The 25,607-nt window shown below is 39.8% G+C and overlaps 1 protein-coding gene across 3 annotated transcripts in view; it reads left to right on the top strand.

Annotated features, from left to right (window-relative positions):
• The window catches only part of LOC111871661 (DDB1- and CUL4-associated factor 11), a 42,893-nt gene that overhangs the window by 4,576 nt on the left and 12,710 nt on the right, over positions 1-25,607 (top strand). For all 3 annotated transcript variants that reach the window (XM_023864909.2, XM_023864911.2, XM_023864910.2), the window contains exons 2-9: positions 1,273-1,384; positions 7,386-7,487; positions 11,274-11,433; positions 15,134-15,280; positions 18,525-18,706; positions 19,093-19,185; positions 21,683-21,929; positions 22,635-22,790. In XM_023864909.2, coding sequence (XP_023720677.1) covers positions 1,273-1,384; positions 7,386-7,487; positions 11,274-11,433; positions 15,134-15,280; positions 18,525-18,706; positions 19,093-19,185; positions 21,683-21,929; positions 22,635-22,790 — 1,199 coding nt within the window. The remainder of the gene's footprint in view (positions 1-1,272; positions 1,385-7,385; positions 7,488-11,273; positions 11,434-15,133; positions 15,281-18,524; positions 18,707-19,092; positions 19,186-21,682; positions 21,930-22,634; positions 22,791-25,607) is intronic.

The raw sequence follows: 25,607 nt of genomic DNA, 5'->3' as shown, positions 1-25,607 counted from the left end.
ACCTGAAGATGAGCAATACAGTGGATAGCGGATAACTTTTAATAAATATTAAATGTCACATTTAAAGTACAATTTTACCCAGAAATTAATGTATACCATAACAGGATGCAAAAATTTAAGGCGATTATAAAATTTTCTGTTTTGAAACAAGCAGCATTTTTTATTTCTCATGTTCACTTAGCAAGTAAATAGCTTATATTGAATGCGAGTATGTGTTACAGACCACAGTTGTTTGGAAGACCATCATGATTGACAGATATGGTCATGCATAATTTTTTATTTTCAGTGTTCGGAATGGGCAATTGTGATGTCCCTTTAATTTTTAATGTTAATGTTAAATGTGACGTGAATTCATTTACTTTACTTACTTACTTACTTACTTATTCATGGAGCTGAGCCCTTCTGGAGGAGCCGCCAATTCTGCAGCTACTCAAGAATTTCCCAGCATTTTATGGAACCCAAAGGTTCATTGCTGTGTTCACAAGAGCCCTCCACTGGTCCCTATCCTGAGCCAGATCTATCCAATCCATACCATCCCATCCTATCTCTCTAAGATCCATTCTAATATTGTCCACCCACCTACGCCTTGGTCTTCCCCATGGTCTCTTTCCTTCTGGCTTTCCAACCAATATCCTATACGCATTCCTCGTCTCCCCCATTCGTGCTACATGACCTATCCACCTCATCCCATTTAATCTAGATATTCTATTAATAATGAGATTTGTAGACTTATTCATACTGTGCAGTGTGAGACAGATATTGTACGTGTCCTTGAAAATCCTATGGATCAAGAAAAATTGTGAACCACTGAATCAGAACCTCTTGTCTGTTACAAATTATTGACTTAATTTATCTCATTTTGGTATTCCTCGGTCAATTGAACCAGTTCTTTAAAATGTCTTGTGGTTAGTATGCTTTCTGAATGGACACACTGTGCATTCAGAACCTGCCATCGTTCACATGATGCAGTATCTATAGTTGATGGTATGAGCAGTAAATAAGGTACGCTGGGCAGTCATTTCCCAGTATGTGGCCTGCAGACTTGAAGCAGTCCATGCCATATTTATGCTGGTCAACAAATTCTGATTAGCTCACTGTGAGTTTTTTCTGGTAAATCATTTGTAAACTGTCTCTTTCAGTATCTTGAAGGTGAAATGCAATAGTTATCTGTACTGAATGGTATATGAGAGTACAGTAAGATAATGTGTCCTGTGGTGGCATTTTAAATACTGTATTAAAGGATGTTGAGAAATTTTATCTTAACATTTTCAGTGGCCAAGTCCACATCATTTCTTCTAATCGAGATGATAGTGAGGATGAGTTTGTGGCTGCTGCAAGTCCTCCCAGGATGATGGATTCACCACCGAATACTAAAGAACTTGATGTAGGTACATGTGTCTTCATTCGGTGATACTAGTTCCTATTTACTTCTGCTATTTCTGTCATTCTTTCCCAGCAGGTTAGGCTTTACTTCCTGACTTCATGGTCATCATTTGTGTGAATTTCCTGTCATGCTATTCATTTCATTTGTACTTATATGAACAAGTTTTGGGGAGCATGTTATTGTCCATACTATTGTGGCATTCAACTCTCGCGGACAACCGCTCACCACCCAGCAGCTAACGGACTCGTGGAACATTTCCACCAAACACTTTAGGCAGCCATGTGCCACGCAGACCAACACTGGACAGAAGCCCTTCCTCTGGTTCTCCTTGGAATCCGCATGGCATTCAAAGAGGACCTGCAGGCATCAGTAGCTGAGCTCGTGTACGGCAAGCCACTAAGAATACCAGGAGAACTGCTAACTCTGAATGCTGATCAAGTGGATCCAGCTCATCTCATCACCCAACTTCGGCAATATATGGCCTGCCTCAGACCAATTCCAGCAACATGCCACGCCTCCCTGGCTACATTCGTGCACAGCGACCTCGAGAAGTGCACACACGTCTTCCTCCGGCAGGACACAACTCGCAGAGCTTTGGAGACCCCCTACAGCGGCCCCTACCAGGTCCTGTCATGGAAGGAGAAGACAATGCAATTCCTTGTGCACGGCAGGCTTGTCACCGTGTCAACCGATAGGGTCACACCTCCGTACATGCTAAACGAGACAGGGCATTGGACCACCACCAAGACCTTCAACCGCACAGCCGACGCAACCCCAACCACTGCTCCGCATGCCGTACCACCACTGCCTGTAGCACAAACTACACGCTCCAGATGTCATGTACATTTTCCTGCTCGCTTCAACAGCTGAGCAACAATCTCCATGTGTGTGTGTGTGTGTATGTGTGCGCGTGCGTGTGTGTGTGTGTGTGGGGGGGTAGGTGATGTTGGAAGTGCCAACATTCAAGAAAATGTGACATTGCAAGTATCATTGCTTAGCAAAAGTGAGTAAACAGCTGTTGCTAGGCAAAGCCTACAACAATACGGACAGTGACATGTTTTCTATATGTTCGACTCTAGGGTATATAAGAAGATAATTGAGTGATACCCCATGTGGAGGCAGGGTCAAATACCTCGACCGTGACCCTGTGAGTCGTAGGAGGTGACGAAACGGGAAGTCTCAATTGTGAGACAGTAAAATATGGTTGCGAGTCCCAAGGGACTTGGACCTGAGAAAGACTGTGCTGGCAAGGGCCAGCAACATATACAAAAGACAGACCCGTCCTCTTGTCAGAGAGGGCGCCCCACAGAAACAAGACTGTAACTGTCAAATGGTATTAATTAATACTTGGGGCTCGACACCAAGACTTACTGACTGACTGACCGCCAGTTGCAATATGACTTTGACTTCGATTTGAAACCCGGTAAGGACCCAAAATTTCCTCAAAATTTACTCCCAGTTAGCCTTTTGTCTACAACAGGCAAGCTATTTGAAAAAGTTATTTCGAAAATAGTCCAAAAGCAAATTGAAGAAAAAGGCCTGATTAATGCAAGCCAGTTTGGTTTCCGTGCCCGTCATAGCACGACACGTCAATGTATGAGGCTTACGGACCACGTAACCTTAAATTTCAACAATAACATGTCTACAGCTGCTGTATTCTTGGATATTGAAAAAAGCCTTTTATAAAACATGGCACACTGGCTTGCTATATAAATTATCTACATTACAATTTTCGATAAGTTTAATCAAGCTTATTAGCTCTTTCTTTTCTCAGAGAAAATTCAGAGTTTCAGTCGAAGGTGAAATGTCTACACCAAGGGAATACAAGCAAGAGTGCCACAAGGTTCTGTTCTCTCCCCCCACTGTACAGTCTATATATAAATGATACGCCCAAACACCTGGTGTCTATACAGGTCTCTTTGCTGACGACATCTGTACATATGCGACAGACCGCAAAGAGGGTTTTGTTCTCAGAAAGCTGCAGCGAGGTCTCAGTGTTATTGAGACGTGGTGTGATCGCAGGAGCATAAAAATCAGTGAAGATAAAACTCAGGCAATCTACTTCTCTCATAGACTTAGGCCCCCTCAGATTCATCTTACATTGAATGGGCAGAATATTCCCTTTGTCAGTCATGTAAAATACTTGGGCATAATCTTCGATAAGAGGATTACGTGGAGACTTCACATAGAAATGATTGAAGCCAAGGCCTTCAGAACAATTATTAGAATCTACTCCCTATTCAAAAGTGAGTGTTTAAATGCAAACATTAAACTATCCCTCTATAAGGCACTGATAAGATAAGTAATGACTAGGGACCAGATTTTAATGAAAATGCACATTTCTTTCTTGCAACCAGAAAGTATGCTCGTTTGGATATATGTATGAATTAGTTCATTTCTTAAATTTTGGACATGATTTGATGGTGCATATAAATGCATATTTTGTCTGTTTTATGAATAAGCATCATATTTTCGAAGATCTCTATTTATATTGCATATTTCCCTTTTAAAATGTTTTAATATATATTTAATTTTATGTTTTCAATTAGGGTCATGTGTATACATTTTTTCTTTTCTGTATTAGAATATGATGCATATTTGACTCAACATTTCATCATGATTCATGTTTCTGATGCAATACCCAGGACGGGACTTCCTCGACCCCTGTACTCGTAACTTGCCTCATCCGCGTATCATCAATGTGGCCACAAAGAGATAGTCAGAAGCGTTCACATGTAGCCGCTATCAATGTAATACGATTCAACCTCGATCCCTGTACTCGTAACTTGCCTCATCCGCGTACCATCAAAGTGGCCGCGAAGAGATTAGTCGGAAGCATTCACGTGTAGCCGCTATCAATGTAATACTATTCAACCGATAAGGGACTTCACTTATTTATTTCCGAAGTCTCCATGAGGTTTGTTACGCTTCTTCATTTGAAGCTGGGGGCCATTCACATTAGTGGCGACTAGTCTGCAGTTAAGTTTGTTTAGCTTTCTGTAGTCATGCCGAAAGTGAGTCAGAAAACTAAATTACAGCTGTATCAGCGGGAGTTCGAAGTAGAGATGATAAATACGGATAACGAAATTCTTTATTGCTGAGCATGTGAGAAAACGGTTGTGAAAAACGCTTTCAAGTGCTTCAGCATTTGAACGCTAATATACACAAAGAGAATATTAAAATTAAATCCACAAAAAGTGCTCCTGTTCAAAAATTGCTTAGTGAATTTTCTAATAATAGTTTTTCACAGTTTTCCTCTGATTTATGCGAAGCCTTTTTAGTGGCAGATATTCCGCTTGGAAACTAACCAACCCTACTCTGAGGAACTTCATAGAGAAGTATACACAGTGAAAAGTGCCTGATGAATCTACTGTGCGCAAAAATTACGTGAAGCAGTGTTACGATCTTACGATTGAAAGCATTAGAGATAAGATTCAAGATAATTTTGTGTGGGTATCAATCGACGAAACACAAGATTGTGAGGGACGGTTTATTGCAAATTGTATAGTTGGATCCCTTGATAAGAATGAACAATCTACCCTATATCTTCTTGCGGTAGAGCAATTTGAAACCACAAATAGCTCCGCAGTTTCCGGATTTTTTATCAGTTCCATGAATTTACTATGGCCGAATGGCATTCAGTATGAGGCGTATTCCTCTTCGTGACTGATGCTGCAAGTTATATGATGAAAAAGCCGGTACTGCTCCTAAAGTTATATTTCCAAATATGACACATTTGACTTGCCTTGCCCATGGGTTGCACTGTGTTGCAGAAACAATTCGTGCAAAATTTCCGCTTGTTGACAAGATGGTGTCTTCTGTGAAGAAGGTGTTTGCTAAAGCGCCATACAGAAAAGAAGCCTTTAAAGCAGTAGCACCGAGTGTTCCACTTCCGCCAGACCAGTTTTAACGCGCTAGGGCATGTTGTGTGCAGCGAGTTATTATACCGAACATTTAGAAACAGTTAGGAATGTCATGAATACATTTGATCCCAAAAGTGCAGCATCAATTTGGATTGCCCAAGATGTACTAAAGAACGCAGAACTAGACACTAATGTTTCCTATATATCTGCCCACTTCTCTCATCTTCCATCCGCCATTTCCTCACTGGAGGCAAGCAATAGCAATACTATTTTGTATCAGTCGTTAAGTGTGTTCAAAACCACTGTTTCCAAATTGAATTCGGTTCCTGGAAGAGTAGGTGAAGTAGTAAAGGAAAAAGTACACAGCATTCTTTCAAAAACTCCAGGATATGAACAAATTTTGTGAAATTGAGGAAATTTTATCTGGTAAACGTACTGAACTGCCAAGTAACAAATAGCGGCTTTTGTACATGCGCCCCTAAGTTCCTGTGAGGTGGAAAGAAGTTTTTCCCGCTATATGGACTATAGGGGGCGACTAACTATGGAAAACCTAGAACATTTAGCAATTGTGAACTGCAACAGAAGAGAAGTTGAAAGTTCGGAGAGCTAAATGTGAGTACCAATGGTTTTTTAAATTTGTAATGAAATATGTTGGCTTTGTTGCATGATTTGTATTTAAGTATAGCTTTTTATTGCAAATGAACCATTCAGTGATTACATAAAATGAACTTAAATATTGATTTGATATTCTTAAAATAATGTAAAGTAATGTAAAATAAATTTTAATATTTGGTATAAATTTTTATGTGCATATTTTAGTGCATATTTTGGAAGTTTTTCATGCATAAATGCATACATATTTAAGGGATTATAAGGGCATAAAAATCCCGTTCCTAATAATGACTTACGCTTGTCCCGCCTGGGTATTAGCGGCAGACACCTACCTCCTAAAATTTCAGCGCATGCAATACAAGGTTTTGCACACCATTGGAATTTTTCCAAGGTACACACCAGTCCGCGACTTGCACACAGGTTTCAACTTTCCGTGTGTATACGATTATGTAACAAAATTGTGCAGACGACAAGCAGAAGTCATACAAAATCATGATAATGAACATGTTTGTGGTATAGGACAAGGTGAAGCCAGACACAGAAAATATAAGAGGCTTAAACTTGGCAGTGGTCAAGCTTATGAGCGTTCAAATGACTAAGTTTTCGTTTCAGCATAATGATCTGCTCTGTAAAGCCTGTACTGACAGAGGACTTGTGTGTAAAGTAAAAGGAAGAGTTTTCGTTAACATATTATATGTGTGAAATATACACTTGATGAAAGGTCGAATGTATTCATAAGAGACAGACCCAGCTTCTCGTCAGAGAGGATGTTACATAAGGACTATTACCGCAAGAGTTCAGTTGGAAAAGAAAAATCTGGTCGTAGGCCTCAAGGGTCCTGATGCCAAGACAAACTGATTGGCAGTAAACCGCCAGTCGTAAAGTAACTCTGACTCTGACTCTGACTCTGAAAGTATCTCTGGTTGTGAGTCTAAAGGGGCTTGACCAACTAATTGGCGGTAAACCTCCAATCGTAAAGTAATTTTGACTTTGACTTTGACTTTGACTTGGACTTTGAAGTTTACAGTTCTAGATTTCTACAGTTCTACAGTTCTAGTTCAGTGTTCAAGGAGTTCGCTATTGTTATTATTATTCTTCAGTTCTTCAAACACAAGTTTGTCCGTGTATACCGTGCAACTGTAATAAATATTATAGAACAGTTCAGCAAGTGGTTGTCTCTTATGACATCCCACACTATTAAAGTGGGTGAAGTGTTTTTCTCTATAGTCTTGTATATTGTACTTTCAATTGTACCACCACATAATGTTCAAGATATGTGGGATAGATATAATCTGTATTATTGTCTGTCTCTCGGAAAGTTCTAATTTTGTAATACTTCAAAAGTACAGTCTCATTTCATAATTTTCATCAGTCTTTCATAAAAGAGGACATTAATCTGAAGATTAGTATAGCAAGTGATTTTACATGAGGAGCACAACTTGACTGGATTTTAGAGAGTGAACATAATTGATGTTGGTTTACAGGCTGTGTCCCTTGTTGTAAATTGGTTGTTCTGTTGCTTACAGAAAAGTGAAATTAGTCTGGCCACTCAGCAAGCATGTGGCCTTATACATTCCAGTGGACATGAGCGTCCAAACTCCATTGCTGCAATGATTAATGCCAGGGAGGTATGACTCAGCATGAAAGCAATTTCAGGAAGCTGTAAACAAATGTGACATGACAGTTTAAAATAAGGGTGTCCAGGAGCAGCTACCAGGTCCGATATGTCATTAAAGAGTTTCAGTGTAAAAAAGTAGGAAAAAAGAGAATCCATAAAATATAGAATGTAGGAACATGTTTTGTGATATGCTTAACTGTTTAGGGACATAGTTTTTATGTCATTGTTGTCAGAATTTTTCTGTTGTAAATGCCTGTATCATGTATGTATTAGACCCTGCGTTGTATGCCAGTCTCTATGATGGCCAGACTCACCACTTTAGGAGGATGAGATGAGATAAACAGGCTTCTCAGCATAGAAATTTCCATGTTAATATTTTTACCTGTACACCCATTGCTAGGCAGCGGGTTGGTAAACAATTTCCTGCAAAGACACATTCTTGGTAAACAGTCCATTGCTAGGTTATGCAACAATAGGACAGATGAAGAAAGCAGTCTTCTGGGATTTGGCACCGTGTATATGTGGTGTTAACCGACGTTTCGGAGGAACGTATCGCCTCCATCTTCAGGGTAGAAGAAAAAATATAAGAAATCTGCAAGCGAAGAGACTGAGAACCGGTAAAAGCAGACTTCTACCCTGAAGATGGAGGCGATATGTTCCTCCGAAACGTCGGTTAACACCACACATACACGGTGCCAAATCCCAGAAGACTGCTTTCTTCATAGTCACTGCCGTGAAAGCCTCAAATCTTAAATAGGACAGATGTTTACAGCTCGTTACTAGGCAACAGTCATCCTGGGAATGGACTGGCAAGATAGCTATCATGTGACTTGTTTTGATTGCTCCACGCCATGCCCATTTCTAAGCAATGAGCTATAAACATTCTTCCTATTGTGTGACCTAGCAACAGACGGTTTATCAAGAATCTGTCTTCATGGGAACTTGTTTACCAACCCATTGCCTAGCAAAGGGTGTATATGTAACAACATGTTGCACATTTTTTTAATGCTAGTGGGGTGGAACTAAGTCCCTTGTACTGCGGCCACTTCTGGCCTATTGTACCAGCCCGAGGCGATAGGTAAGGGTGATTGTGGAGCAGTTGGCGGAATGAAGATTGGCAGGGGAAACCGAAGTACTCTGTTAATACCTGCCCCAGTGCCACTTTGTTCACCACAAATCCCACTTGACCAGACCCAGGATTGAACCCGGGCCGCCACAGTGGGAAGTCGGCGACTAACCACTTGAGCTATGGCATGGTCAGTATGTTGCACATAGTCCTTACAAGGTTAAATTATATTCCTTTTTCATTAAAGTAAATAACAGATGAAGATAAAGATGGACATGTTATGTGATCAGTATCGGCTGTGTTGGCATTCCACATTCTGATTTTGTTGGATGGTACATGTATATTACGTTTTTGCATATTATGATAACTCCTATTTGTATTCTTGGCACAATAGAATTGTTGTCCATTGTAATGAATAAAGACAATGGAAAGAATTACAGTGGGATAGTTTTTTTGTCACCCGTGTGTATGGGTCTGAAAGCTTGAAGAGTCTCTTATAACCATGTACTGACATACTCTTTGGACACCCTTAATATAATTCAGATGGCTTAAAATTGTGATGATAATATTAGCGCTTGCCTGTTTATTTTATTAAAATGTAAGGAAGTGTGTATGCTTCTACCTTTACTATCATTAAAATGCAGTTGTATTACTTCTGTTAAGAGCAGCATATCTTGTTTAGCTTATCTTTGGATTTCTGGTATGTTTAAATTATGCTTCCCGTGAATGCAATATATTACGAGGGTCGTACTGAAAGTCATGAGCAACAATTTTTTGTAAAGTAACATTCTTTATTATTGACAAACCAAATACGCCAACTCAATCTACAGACCTTTCTTTATTTTTCCACATAATCTCCACTTCTTTGTACACATTTCTCCCAGCATTCTGGGAGTTTGAAAATTCCCCTTCTGTAAAATTCCATTCCAGCCATCCGAAGACACTGACACACTGCTTTCTGAATTGCCTCCCTTGTCTCAAAACGTCCACGCAGCTGATCCTTCACAAATCCGAAAAGAAGGCAGTTGGAGGGTGCCAGATCAGGGCTGTAGGAGGGGTCGATATCTCTGCAGCCGTTCTGAGGTGATGGCTTTTCGCTGACCTTTGTGGTCTTCGGTCAATAACCGCAGGACCCAACGAGCACAAACTTTCCTATAGCCCAAGCTTTCAATCATCTCCTGTACCGCACTGTGCCCTATTCCAAGTTTTCGGGCTATTGTGTCCCCAGTCACACACCTGTCATCTTGAATGATCTCATCCACTCTTTCCTTGTTGCGTTCAGTTGGGGCTGTTTGAGGACGATTGCTCCGAGGCGCATCTTCAATGCTGGTGTTCCCATCTTTAAAATGTTTCACCCATCTTCGAACACTGCTTGCACCCATGTACACACTTCCATAAGCATGCTGAAGTCTTGTGAATTTTTGCAGTGGGAATTTCCTCTTTCACAAGAAATTCGATGACAGCACGCTGGTGAAACGACATATCGTTGTCGGCCATTATGTTAGGAATGATATTGATCACGTGATGCAAGCTATTGATGTCACAAGACACTAAAGGTTAACACAGCTGCTGGTTCCACCTACCACCGTTCTCTCTTTCATCTGCTGTTCCCACGTTGCATGCAAAAAAAAGTTGCTCATGACTTTCGGTATGACCTACATATTTAGAATTTAATTTATATAATTATTTTGCTTAAATCAGTTTATTTTCCAAAATACATTGCTCTAAATCCCAGTGGTTTGATTACATCATTGAGACATTGTTAATTGACTGTTTTTACTTCTTTTCTTTTTAAGTTTTGTAGTCTCTGCCTGAATTTTATGAACTGGATTAATTTTAAGCATTAAGTTTTATCAGTTAACAGAGTTTTTGTGGTTTATGCGAATAATCACACCAATTGTGTTCAGTTGCATGTGTTCATGTCACCAGACTTCAGTTACTATAAAGCCAATATAGTAATGTCTTGTCAGATTCGTTTAATGTATAAATAATACTTTTTCTACTGTGCTATGTCCAAAATGACAGTGGGGCAAAAGTAAACAGCCAAGAAGGTGGATGCAACAGTTGGAAAGTGTATTTCACAATGTCTATGTTACTAATGATGTAGTAGCTTTTTATATATATGTTTTTTATAATGATATCTTACTTGTTACCATAAATTCAACTTTTTCCTTAAACTTGCTTCCATATTTGTATTACTTAAGAGACTGTACATGCTACTCAGTGATACCCTACTCAGATATGCTGCTTTCTCACTGTATCTGATATTCAGGCATCATGGCTATTCTTCAGCAAATCTTATATAATGTGAACACATTTCCCTTAAAGAATGTTCCTTCACAGAAGTTTCAGAGCATTGATTAAGGTTTTATGTCGTGTGTTGTAGCATACCACTGATCACAATTAAATGTGTATCATCCACTGTCTTGGTGGATTAAAACACCAAAATTTGAATGCTCTGTGCTTATTTCAGTGTGTTTAATTTCTTGACTACCTGCTATTCGGCTGCAAGGAACAGGCTTAATGTAAACTATGCTTAGGGTGACACCTGCTAGTTGTGTGTAGGAGATAGGTTTTTATATGTGCCTGGCATGTGTTTACATTCATTTCAGAGTCATTATGAATGAAGTATAGTATAATTTTCTAATACCTTTTGTAAAGTGTATGGGTTATTATGCATGCATAAATGTGGGGGGAACTGTAGAGAAAGACCTCTGTTTCTCGTTTTAGAGAGGAATGTTTGGCCGAAGTTCCTTCACCCAAGGAGATCGCTGTAAGATCACCAACAATTACATCCCTAACAAGATGAAGACTGTAGCTACATATCACAGTAAAGCTTTCTGTGGGACTTATTCAGAAGATGGCAACTACTTTCTGACTGCTTGTCAAGGTAAATAGAGTCATTTTGTAAAAGTATCATTTTCAGTAACCACTTGTCTCTGTTGGGTTAGAGTCACTTTGTAAAACTGTCATTTTCAATAACTACCTGTCTCTGTTGGGTTACATTGTGCCATGTAATTTTGTTAACCTCAGAGGTTAATTGGACTTTATGAACAATTTTGGGGAGTTGTTTCTTTAGGAGACATACACTGTGTGTTTGAGGTAGTATTCTGTTACAGCAAGGTGCATGCCTTCTGCAGCAGCCAGGCTCTTCTCAGTAGTGGTGCACTGTGATGTATGCCTTAAACCAATGCAATTTGCAGATATTGTTCAGATTTCCAGTACTTGCCTCCAACTCTGTCTAGAAGTATTTGAGAGAGCAGTACACGTGAAGCACCCTCTGTTGTGTAGCAAAATCTGACAAGAACTGCATTTTTAGCTTGTTCATCCTGGTTCTTTGTGTTCCACTGTTTTCTCAGATTAATTTACCTTATTAAGATATAAATTATTTTTCCATGCTTGCTTCCTGTGGAGCCATCAGCTGTAGGTCTGTGAAGAAATAAATAAGCTGTCAGCTTTCAAATATGGTATGGCGCAAAAACAATACATTTTGTCCCTACTTCCTATTGCTGGAGTGATGGAAACAGGAAGCTACCTTCCCACATATCACACCATTTACAGAAGTACAGCACAGAATATTAGAGATGGAAAAGGTGCAGTGTGTTGAAGATGTTAGAATGAAAGGTATGAGCTGTGAATACATGTAAGAGCTCTGGAATTACACACGAAAGACAAGAGACCCAAAAACAACTCAGACTGAGAAGGTTTATTCATTAAGATGTAGAGGAAATACATGGACTGAAGTAAAAGACAGTACAGTGCAGAATTTATTCATTAAGATGTAGAGGAAATACATGGACTGAAGTAAAAGACAGTACAGTGCAGAAAGAATGTGGGACGATTGAGATGTTTCAAAACTTTTCATCCATGGATCTGTCCCTAGTAGAAATGATGCCTCAAGATGAGTGAGCAGCAGATGCTTGGATTATTTAATGGCATTTCTCAACTGCATAGATTGTATAGCTTGAACAGTAGTATGATTGTGAAATTGAAAGGCTGTGGAAAGAAGTGGTCATGTGATGTGATGAAATGCCCCTGATTCTTCTGTGTGAACTGAGGGAGCCATGAAAGCCTCAGGATAGCTGCTACTTTGGGATCCAAACCTGAAACTGCCCAGATACAAGGCAGCAATGGAAACCAATCTGAGCTGCAACATTTGGTGCGCAAAAGAAGAATCATCATCATCATCATCATCATCATCAGTAATCTGTCAAGACGACAGGTCCACAGTCTCTTTCAAAACAGTTCCTCCACTTAATGCGATCTAGAGCTCTCTCCTTCAAATGACAGTATCCTCTTCTGTCCCCAAGGTCATCCAGCATCTTCTTACGTCTTCTTCCTCGTCTTCTTGTCACTTCTATCCGCCCATCTATCTTTCCTTCGATAGCTTCTTTTAGAAGGCAGTTTCTGCGTAAAACATGACCAATCCAATTAGCCTTCCGTTTTCTTATTTCATGTAGGATATTCCTCTGCTCACTGACTCTAATTAACACTTCTTCATTTCTCACATAATCGGTCCAACTGATCTTCTCCATTCTTCTCCAACACCACATTTCGAAACTTTCCAGATGTTTCTGATCTACTGCCCTAAGTGTCCATGTTTCAGCCCCATACAGAGCTATGCTCCAAATGTAGCATTTCACTAGTTTCTTCCTCAAATTTAAGTCCAATTTGCTGGTAAAAAGATTCTTCTTCTTGCTAAATGCAGCTTTTGCCATGGCAATCCTGGATTTGATAAAAGAAGAATAGTAGTATTAAAATACTGCAGTATGAAGGAAACATTTTGATTGTTCAGTTTTAATGACTGGGTGTTGCCCACATGATTAAAGATAACTTTACAAGGAGGAGGAGGTATAATTAGAAAATCTTTACTTGTCACATTGGACAGAACTGTTTAACCTCTTATGATATTGAAAGTTTATCTACTACCTCTGAAGTCCTAGGGTTAAAGTTGTAACTGGTCAAGCCCCTGTTTGAAATTTTCTGTTGGGAATAAGTATTAATATTTGCTATGGAGCATGGAGATCTTTGAACCAAGCACCTGGCAGTTGTGACTGGAAATTTTTTAAGAAATCATATAGCTAATAGAAATGTGACCAGTTGGTCAACCGTTGTGAATTCTTGAGCTGTAGAATGAATTTCAGATTTTGATGTGCAAGGTGGGAAGTTGGCTCGAGGACATCCACCAAACCGTTATGGATACTGCTTACAAATCATGTCCACACCCAGCTGTGATAAAGAGTTTAATGTTAGGTTGATTTTATGAATTGTAAATGAACTGATTTTGTTTCTCTGCTATTGAGAACATTCTCTTTGTTCACGGTGCTGAGAGATGAATTTCACATCACTTTTTTCCACCACTTTTGTAACATATTATTTTTCAGATGTTGGCTGGGATAATTTTATTCATCAAACATGTTAACCTTAAGTTAAGTGTCACAACTTTACAGTTAGTTTAGTTCAGTGTTACGATCAGTCACTTACAAAGTGAAGTAATGAGACATATTTCTCCACACTAGTGGGTCCAAATGGACTGTTTGAGTTCCATAAATAGGTCAGCAGCAACTCCTTGAATTTACCCTGGGAAACCTAAAACACATAAGAAACATGTATTTATGTTAATGAGTAATGCAGCTGTGTTTGAGACCTCTGATATACTTCATCTGTAATGCATTTGAGGACATCATAATTGCACCATTATAATCATAAGTAAATTAGTGTTAATAAATACAGTCACCTCTCGATTATTCGGGATAATGGTAGGCATGGAAATCACAATTAATCAAAAACCCGGTTAAGACAAATGTTATTAAAAGTAGTACTGTAATACTGTACCTTCATAATACTATAGGCCTGCCTGTATTTAAATTTACTCAACCTCATTTTTATGTCATCTCATGGCCTACTTAATACTTTTTTACATTATACTGAAGTGTGAATTAGTTATTTCAATAACAGTGTTCAACAACATCCAACACTTTTTATGAATATTCACACTTAACACTTAAAAAAAATTAATATTGTCGTTTGCTTTTTCGCGGCATTTTCATTTTTACAGATATCCGTACGAAGCCTACGTAATATTAGCTTGTCACTTAATAAACTGTTCTCTTCACTCTCAAGATACTCTAGTAAGGATTCCAAATGATTAAGAGCAGCACCATGTGATATTTTCTTGCGCTACCATATTGCATTGCTAATTGTTTAACTACACCTCCTTTTCCCAACTGATTGATAATTTCAAGTTTCTGTTGAATACTTAACACAACACACTTCCTTTTACACCCTGACATTTTGCTAACACACCTGAGGATCGATACAAAGAGACCAACTGGGGCGGTGTATTTGTCCTTGAAACTTTCCACAAATCCTTGCATTCTTTCACCCCTATCCTACAACATTGTGTTAGCATAACGGGACCAAAGAATGCAGAGCTCGGTTCACACTAGTGCAAAAACAGTGTTACAACTCACCATGTGAAACAAAGGTGAATGAATATTAAACAACATATAAGCCGCAAAACCGGTTAATCCGCCCCCAGATAATCGAGAGTTGACTGTATGGCATACTTTGTTCTGTTTTTTCTGCAGATCGTAATCTGAGATTATATTGCACTACTGAAGGGAAGTTTGAAATGCTCAAAACAATTCAGGCACGAGATGTGGGCTGGAGTGTGCTGGATACAGCGTTTAGTCCGGATGGAAATTACATTGTTTACTCCAGCTGGTCAGAATGCCGTAAGTTTTTGCAACTCATGTACGGTAAACTTATTGCAGGGTTTGTCATTTGCATTGCAGAAAGGATGAATAGGAAGCATTTGATATCATATAATGCTAATAGACTTGGGGGGGCAGCTTCCTGACATCCAACACATTCAGGCAACTACTGGGTCTGTTGTGTAGCCCTGTGTTCACAAGTTCACTTCAAAAGGACCCTATTATCAGTGCTAAAGCTAGAACCTTTAGAGGTCCTACTGGTATATGTCAGCTCCAACCATGCCGAGCAAAAGATGTTTATTCTGGGCCCAGCCAAAACTGGGCATTGACAAAGTATGTAGTAGAAGGGTTCCTCCTGTCCACATTTTCTGCTATCTGAGAGGTCCTTCACATGTCATCTCAGTGGACAGTGACGGTTACAGTGGCCTGTCAGCAGTCCTGTTACCCATCTCCACTGTTTCTTGTCCAGGGCCAGTGGATCTTTAAACAGATTTTCTAGACACCTTTCAGTGAAGAGCTTTGAGTGTGACGCCTGGTGTTGCAGCCAAATATTTAGGGTGTGTCTTTGTCAGTCAATACTTAACCTTGAGCCTGCCAACACATGGTGAGATGGAATTAATGGTTTGGGACCAAGAAATGAACTTCTTGATTCCTGTCAAGCCAAGACGTCTGCATCCTCATTGCCCTGAATCCCACTATGGCCAGAAACTCAGAGGAGCATTACTCTGTTCCAGTTGGCTAGGAGACAAATTGCCTGTTGACATTCCCAGACCAGCTTTGATGTTATCCTTCATGCCTGAGGGTTTCGCCCAGCTGACTGGCTGTCTGAGCAAATATAAATTTGCTCTTCTCTGTAGTTCCTTTCTGTACAGTCTCTTACACCAGCTAAAATTGCAAAGATTCTGCCTAGAATACTGTGACATGTACACCATGTGAGAAAGATGGCCTCTGAGTGGCTTCCCACCACAGGTATCTCCACAGAGCCAAGAAAATGGGCCTTAATGCCCCCTCTCCTGATGGTGTATATTCCCCAGATGGAAGCAGAAGAGGTACTAACCTGACCCTGGGATCTTTGACTAGGATTTTATGTTCTCTCCATGCGTTCAGAATGTCATTGATCCCTGACAACAGATCCTTAGAATGCTTCACAGACTCCTTGTACTTCCTTTGGCCCTCTTTGAATGATTCCCAGTCTGAAGGCACTTCATGTCTTTTGGCTTTGCTCAGTATTTTTCTGTTTTCCTGGTGGAACCTCCCTAATTGCAGGCTCCATCAGGGAACCTTCATCTTTCTTCCTGTTGTTCATAAGGGACAGTTATTTCTTTATGGCTTGTTACAGAAATTCTGCTGCCATCTCACATAGTACCAAAGTGAACCAGAATCCAATTGAGCTTGCATTCAAGTTCCTTTTGATAGGGGCCTCAGGATGTAGTCCAAGGACTCCTACAGTTCACCTTTCCTCTTGTCTGCCTACAAGTCTAGAGGTGCCTGTGTTCAAATAGGAACAGTGCTGGCAACTTCAAAGTACATGGATGTCATGTACCAGATTAGTAGTTTACTGCCTTCTTTCAGTGAGGGGTGTAGGCTCCTGTTCTTCATTTAGTAACTAAATCCATAGTACCCAGGTACTTCAGGAGTGTCCGACCTATGAGACTGACATCTGAACTTTTCCACATGACATGGTGGATGTTACCATTACATTCAAGAACCAGGGCCAAATTCCTTTCCCTGCAGTAATTTATGACTTCACCATTTGTGGATGATGGAGGTCCTGCTTTCATCCATATTTTGCATTCTTTGGGTGGTAGAGATCCCTTGCGGTGTTTCATGCTGGACAGTTTTGACACTGGACTGAAATAGTGCACCCATGTGTCATCACAGGTCACTTACATTGCTATTCACTCTAGGAATGTGTTTCCCTCCAATTCAAACTGGTACAGATGTTTTGCAGACTCAGCAACGTGCTGCACCTTCATATCAAATGTTGACGTCTTTGGGACCCATCAGGCACATGTTTTCTTGAACATTTAATGTTCATTGGTAATTATTTCAACACTTCTAACCCTCGCACAACTCTTGGATTCAATATCATGCACTATAATTCATCTGTTTCCAAATAGCATATGTTTGATGAAACATGTGTTCGTATTGCATACAGCTGTTGGCTGAACATGAGCACACAGTAGGTTCGAGACTTTTTACTTAATATACAGTCATAGGTAAAAGGTAGTTCCTTATCTTAGAGGTTTTATTTCTTTTGGTTTGGGTTTATTGTTTTTTTTTTTTTTTTTGTGTTGTACTAGCTTGGGTGTTTATACTGTTATGGTCGCTGGTTGATCTTCCAATTCTAATTATTCTTTGTTACGGGGGCCATGAAGGCCCATTGAATTGTGAGACGTTGAGACTTCCACATTTTCTTTAGACAATCAGCTCACAGATGTTGGTGAGGTTGTCAGACTTATGCACCCACCGCACTTTATTCCTCAGGAAAATTCCTGGTACTCATTTCTGTTAGAGGCTAAGTCGACCCCAGAGCCATAGGTACAATCGTAGACACTTGCATATGACAGGATCTCTTCCCCACACTATGCATTTAACCTGCAAAGAATTTCTGCTAGTTTCACTTTCTCTTCCACTAAAAACTGATAATACAACACTTCTGCAATAGGAGTGACAAGGTCTGATGTCTTGTACTTGTCCTGATGTGCAGAAGCAAGGCATATGGCAGTGAGTGCATTGTTGCTACCAGCCATCCATAGAAGAGTTTCAGTTCTATGGTGCCTACATCTTCAGGGAAAGAATGAAGTCCAAAGTAACTTTGAACCACCCTTGTGCATTTTCCAAATATCTTTGTTGTTGTTATGCATATCTGATTGGCCTTGCTGTTCATTTAGTTCTGATACAAACCTTATGGGTGGTAACCTAATTACACAGCAAATATGATACTGTGCAGAATGAGAAACTGTTTTTATTATATTTAAATGTTCAAAATACTGTTAAATGTTTCGTGTTGGTTAGATTCATGTGTTAGGTCATGTACCAGTCTTTGTATGATGAAATATTTTTGAGAGAAATTGTGTTTTATTTGAGCTTCATATAAATAACTAAGTAAAGTAAGTAAGTAAAAGTAAAGGTATCCCTTTAACAGGCCGTGGAGGCAACCTTCTGGCTTGTAGCATAGTGCCTCAACCAACTACGCTGCCGTGTGACCCCAGTTATAAATAGCTAGTAAACCTATAATAATCTCATGTTCTGTGTTTTGCAGTTCACCTTTGTCGCCTGTATGGAGACTCAGAGACTCAGGATGCTCTTCCACTGTGCCCTGAAGAAAGACGCTTCTGTATCTTTTCATTAGTATTTTCATCAGATGGGCGAGAGATACTGGGAGGAGCCAATGATGGTTTCCTCTATGTTTATGATAGGGAATGCAACCAAAGAGCTTTGAGAGTAAGTGAGAATTGCATGGAGTATAATGTGTTAAGTTGCAAACCTTTGCTCATTTTTGCAAAAAATAAAAAATAATGTTTAATTAATTGCTTACAGACTATACATGATAAAGGAAATACCTTTTAATTGAAGAGTGTATTATCACTTGGTCAGAAAAGCTGAAAGGAAGATGCTTTATGGGTGACCTTGGCATAGATAGGAGGATAGTATTAAAAGAGTTCATATAGAAATAGGGTGTGACTGTGAACTGGCTTCATCAGGCTCAGGATAGGTTCTGGTGGTGGAGTTGCGGTAACATGGTGGTCATCCTTTGGCTTCTTTTAATTCTGAAACATTTGTTATTGACACAGATATTTCAGGTGGATAAATAACTTTTTTTTCTCCAGATAGAAGGACATGACGATGATGTGAACACAGTTGCTTTTGCTGACAGCACGTCACAGATTTTATACAGTGGTGGTGATGATGGCTTATGCAAGGTACCTATGATTGTTATTTATATCTAATTTATTTGTAGTTTGGGCTGAGTATGGCTTTATTTAATATGACATTTTCCTCCAAAGAGTCTGCAAGTTTATGCAAACACTATGCTTCCGGGTCTTCCTTGAAAAGTGGTAGACACTCAGCTGGTCAAGAAATTTATTCCTTACTTTAAGTAATCTGAAAATTCTTTATTATATTAAAAAAGCCATGATTGGTGCATGCACTGAGATAGTTCCATTTAGCCCCCACTTCAAACTATATTTCTTTCACATAAATTTTCATATTGTCTTCTCATTTATGCATAGAACTTGTTACTTGGATTGTTTCAAAGAATATGTTCAAGTCTGAGGCTCCTTGATATATATATTGCATTCTACTGTGGGGTGTTTGTTGGCCTCTTGCCTGACCATCTCTTATTAGCTGTCTGCAGGTTCGTATTTCATATAGTCATGGCTCTCTTCCTTACCTTCTCCATCTGCAGTCCGACAATTTGACCAGTTTCTTATACAAATACAAAAAAAAAAAATATAAAGTTACAAGTGAGTGTAAAGATAAAAGTTTCAGACTTTCAGATGATGATACAAAAAGTGAAAACTATCTTGTAAAACATGGTCCAACATGGACATTTGCACCTGTGCGCTCCCCCATGCATTTCCTTGGTGAACACTGAGCTGTAAGTATCCTGTAATAAAATTATGTTCAGTGTGTGATTTTCACAGAAAATTGATGAAAGTTGGGTAGTGAAATTCTTGAAGAAAGCAGTCTTCTGGGATTTGGCACCGTGTATATGTGGTGTTAACCGACGTTTCGGTTGACCGTGCTTGACCGTGTCTCACGGTGTTGTCGCTTGCAGATTTACCTATACTTCTTCAACCCTGAAGATGGGGGCGATACGTTCCTCCGAAACGTCGGTTAACACCACATATACACGGTGCCAAATCCCAGAAGACTGCTTTCTTCATAGTCACCGCCGTGAAAGCCTCAAATCTTACATAGTGAAATTCTTGTTTGAATTAGAAAATTTCTGTGTTTTCACATTCCTGGCAAGAAGTTCAGATAAGTCACATAAAATTACTGTGTTAGAATTGCCAGCATGAGGAAGGTGTGTGTGTGGATATAGGCTGGAGTGGGTGAGTTGAGGTGTGTGTGTTTTTGAACACAGGAACCATCTTTTGGTGCCAGAGTGGACTGTGTGTTGTGGAAGGATAGTTCCTTAATATTTCTTGTTAAGCAAGAGTACACCCTAAAAACATGTCTAGCAGTGCAGCAGGCAGACAGTATTGCCTGTACCATCAGCAGTCATGAAGCCAGTAATGTGGAATTAGAAACAGTACTAGAAGACAGTTATTGTATTTTGATTCCAAAAGTAAGGTCTCCAAAGCGCTGGGTAATTTTTCGTGCGGCTGTTGGCAACCCTGTTGCATTCGTTGCTTCCCCCACTCCCCCCAATACCACCAAGCATGCGCGCACGTAGCTAGGACGCTCAGTCTTGGCACGGTTGCTGTTAGAAATGGAGCTCCCGATTACTAAAACGGCGAAGTGGCACCATTCCTCTTCGCCTAAGCCTCGAAAATTCAAGCAAACACAGTCTGCCGGTAAAGTCATGGCAACTGTGTTTTGGGATCGAAACGGGGTATTGTTGGTTGACTTTATGGAAACTGGGACCACAATAAACGCTGAGAGATATTGTGAGACACTGAGAAAACTCAGGCGGGCGATTCAGAACCGGAGAAGAGGGATGTTGAGCAAGGGCGTAAGCATTCTCCACGATAACGCTCGCCCCCATGCTGCCCGACAAACCGTCGCTCAACTGCAACAGTTTGGATGGAACATCATCACCCATCCACCCTATAGTCTGGACTTGGCGCCCAGTGACTACCATCTCTTTCCAAAGTTGAAAGAACATTTGTCTGGAAAGCGCTTCAACAACGACGATGAGGTGAAAGCTGAGGTTCGAAGTTTCCTGAACAGCATGGAGGTGAACTGGTATGACATGGGCATACAAAAACTACCACTGCGCCTACAAAAATGCATCGACCGAAATGGTGATTATGTAGAGAAATGAGTACATGTTCAAGATTCAACTGATGTATCCAAAATTGAAAATAAATGTTTATTTTATATTTTCAAACATAGGAGACCTTACTTTTGGAATTACCCTTGTATTTCCATATTAATTTTGCGTTTGTTTTTCATAAACACACCTGCTACCCACAGAAGAATTTTTATTTTTTTCATTATGAGATAACTATTTCAGAAGTTAAATTTTGACCCCAATTTCTGTTGCAGCATCTGCTTCATATGGCTTTAAAATGAAGTTCAAAACCCTTATGTGAAACAGAAGGTGTTGCAGTGTGCACAGAGAGGTTATAATCACTAGGAAGATAATTGTATGGGACAGAAAATAAAGGACAGACCTAAGGTTGATGTATTTATTGACTTCAGAGAGACCAGTTTTGAGAAATGTGATATTTATTTGTTGGACAATTTCAGGTGTGGGACAGGCGAACACTCAGTGAGTTAAATCCCAAACCTGTGGGTGTCCTTGCTGGCCACATGGATGGTGTAACATATATTGATCCTCGTGGAGATGGTCGTCACCTTATTTCCAATTGTAAAGATCAGAGTATAAAACTGTGGGATGTGCGAGTTTTTTCTGGGTCCAGTGGCCAAAATAACACTCGGAAAGCAGTTTCCGATCAAACATGGGATTATCGGTGGCAGAAAGTACCTAAGAAGCGTGAGTTAAATTATTTGAAAATATTTTAACATTTTAAGCCACTCCATTGTATTTTTAATCTTCGTTATCAAGGTACAAGTTGAAACAAATTATCTATGTTTCGAACCTGACAGTTCGTCAGGGACACCACCATTGTGAAGGCTATCAGAGTTTACATTTGCAAAATTCATATAATATAAAATTAATACCCAAGTTATAAATAAGAATTTTATTCTCTGAAGTGCATATTAATGCAATTCATGTGCTGAGACAGTGGGAGTATAAGTATAATTTTTAATGTTGTGAAATAAAAAAAGTTTTTGATGTAGTGTTATATAACTTTTAATTTTATAATATCTGAATTATGCAGTTGTAAATCTTGATAGCTTACACTTTTCATTTGCCCCAGACGAACTGTAAGCTTCAAAACATATTGGCCTAGATAATTTATTATATTTCAATGATGAATAGCATATAGTGTGTAGTTGATGCTAATTCAAGTTACTGTAATGAACTGGAATCCTTTTTCTCTACAGCTTAAACCCTTTCTTCATTTCACTTTAAAAATGCTTTCATCACTCTTGTTTGTGCCTAGAGAAAACGGGAATTTTACTGTTTTCTCCTTTTGACTGCTGCTGTATTTGTTAACCAGTTGACTGAAATAGTGTTACTGTTATGTGTGGAAAGAATGTTGTATTCATCTGGACATGATGAATGTTCTGGCAGTGAGCAACCCTAAGAAGAACCTGGAGGGAGATACATCTGTGATGACATACCGAGGTCACCGTGTGCTTCAGACTCTTGTGAGGTGTCACTTCTCACCGGAGTTCATAACAGGACAACGTTACATTTATACAGGTTGTGCAGCTGGCAGAGTAGTCAGTAAGTATATGTGTTTATTATGTAACTTCGTTACTTGTAATTTCATGGGGTGGGGTGAGACTGAGGCCACTTGGTACATTGGCCATGAATTGGCCTATTGTACCAGCTCCATTTCATAGATTAGTATCTGGCATTTGGTGGAATAAGAACTGACAGGAAAAACAAAAGTACTCAGAGACAACCACCTGCAGTGCTACCCTGTCCATGAGAAACCCTACATGACCTGCCCTGGGATCAAACCTGGACTGCCTCTGTGGGAAGCTGGTGACTGACTACGTGAGCTATGGCAGTACTTCTCAACCGCTGGGCCGCGGCCCAGTAGTGAGCTCTGGCATCAATTATACTGGGCCACAAGAGGCTCTTCTGGAATTTGTCATTTTCATTTTCTAAGCATTTTTCATGAATAAATATTTTATATTGGAAATATTCTGAGGAGAATAATATTTGTGCCTAGAAGCTCAGACAGAACACCTAAATCTGTGTAGCAAATGTCAGTGACCAAGCCACATATTTTTAAACATGGAAGTATTCATGAATGATTGGGAATTTTCAGACATCTAAATCTTTCAGCATTCAGGAAAGACAATACCGATGTTTATGACCAGTCATAAAAATTGCCTGCAAGCCAATTACAACAGTGGGCAGCATATCCTCTGTTCTCAGAACTGAGCGAAATAACATCTGTGTTGCAAATGTCAGTGTGTAAGTGCTTGTTTCGAAACCTGAGTGATTTAAATTTTAATATGAGTAAGAGACAGGGTACTGTGTTTAATTTTGGTGTTAAGAAATCTCATATTGAAGGTGTTTGTGACACAACAAGTAGTGATTCATCCACCTCAAGCCTACGTAGCGATCTCCAGGATGTACAAAATGAAAGGAAAACACCAGCACACAGAAGAAGAAGTCTCCATCCATTCGTAAGTACGAGGGTCGTACTGAAAGTCATGAGCAACAATTTTTTGTAAAGTAACATGCTTTATTATTGACAAACCAAATACACCACCTCAATCTACAGACCTTTCTTTATTTTTCCACATAATCACAACTTCTTTGTACACATTTCTCCCAGCGTTCTGGGAGTTTGAAAATTCCCCTTCTGTAATTCCGTTCCAGCCATCCAAAGACACTGAAGCACTGCTTTCCGAATTGCCTCCCCAGATCAGGGCTATAGGAGGGGTGTGGAAGAACTTCCTACCCCATCTTTGCAATTGCTTCCAATGTGAGGCGAGCGGCATGGGGGTGAGCGTTGTCATGCAGGATGACGATGTTTTGTCCCGGACATTTATCGCGCAATGCACGACGGAGTTTGTGCAGCATCTGGACGTAACGAGCAGCATTAATGGTTTGCCCGGGTTCCAGGAATTCGGAATAAACCCCTCTGCATCCCAGAAGAATGTGCCTATCACCTTTGCAGCTGGTGGCACTGTCTTTGCCTTCTTTTTTGATGGAGAATGCAAATGGTGCCATTCCATACTCTGCCATTTCGTTTCAGGCTCGAAATGGTGAAACCAGCTTTCGTCACCTGTCACAATACAGAGCAAAAAATCATCACCTTCATGTCGATATCTCTGCAGCAGTTCTGAGGTGATGGCTTTTCGCTGACCATTGTGGTCTCCGGTCAGTAACCGCGAGACCCAACGAGCATAAACTTTCCTATAGCCCAAGCTTTCAATCATCTCCTGTATTGCACTGTGCCCTATTTCAAGTTTTTGGGCTATTGTGTCCACAGTCACATGCCTGTCATCTTGAATGATCTCATCCACTCTTTTCTTGTTGGGTTCAATTGAGGCTGTTCAAGGATGACCGCTCCGAGGCTCATCTTCGATGCTGGTGTTCCCATCTTTAAAATGTTTCACCCATTTTCGAACACTGCTCACGCCCATGCACACACTTCCATAAGCATGCTGAAGTCTGGTGAATTTCTGCAGCAGGGATTTCCTCTTTCACAAGAAATTCGATGACAGCATGCTGGCGAAACGACATATCGTTGTTGGCCATTTTGGTAGGAGTGATACTCGTCACTTGATGCAAGCTATTGACATCACAAGATGCTCAAGGTTAACATAACAGCTGGTTCCACCTACCACCATACTCTCTTTTGTCTGCTGTTCTCAGGTTGCATGCAAAAAAAAAGTTGCTCATGACTTTCGGTACGACCTACGTACATGGACAGCTACTTAAAATTTGGTTTCATACAGTGCCCTAACACTAACCAATTTCCACAACCTCAGTGTGTCATTTGTGCTACTGTTCTGTCTATGAAGCCATCGCGACTTACCCAACATCTCAACACAAGACATTCCGATCAAGTCAACAAACCCATTGAATTCTTTATGCGTAAAAGAGATGCACTTAAAGTAGAAAAGAAAATTATTTACCAAGCTTCAACCACTGACACTTCACTTCTGATGGCATCCTATTTAATATCACTACAGATAGCTAAATGTAAAAAATCATATTCCATTGGGAAAGAACTCATTAAGCCTTCTTTGGTTGCTGCTTGTAATGAAGTATTAGGCCAGTCTGCGGCTAGTAAAATCAAAGACATCGTATTGTCGAATGATACAGTTGGTAGGCGGATATCTGATATGGCAGAAGATACAGAAACGCAAGTCATCGAAAAAATTAAAAAATCGAAATTGTTTGCATTACAACTGGACGAATCTACAGATAATCAGAACAGCAGCATTTTACTTACGTATGTACGATATATTGACCATGATGAGAGTGATATGAAGGAAGACATTTTAAGTGTTTCTGAATTACCTACGCACACTACCAGCAGTGAAATTTTCAAAGTTTTAAGTGGTTTCATTG

This window comes from Cryptotermes secundus, unplaced genomic scaffold (genome assembly GCF_002891405.2).
Source record: "Cryptotermes secundus unplaced genomic scaffold, Csec_1.0 scaffold226, whole genome shotgun sequence".
NCBI lineage: Eukaryota > Metazoa > Arthropoda > Insecta > Blattodea > Kalotermitidae > Cryptotermes > Cryptotermes secundus.
Note: the sequence above shows the minus strand (reverse complement) of the source record. Positions and strands in the feature narration are given on the sequence as shown.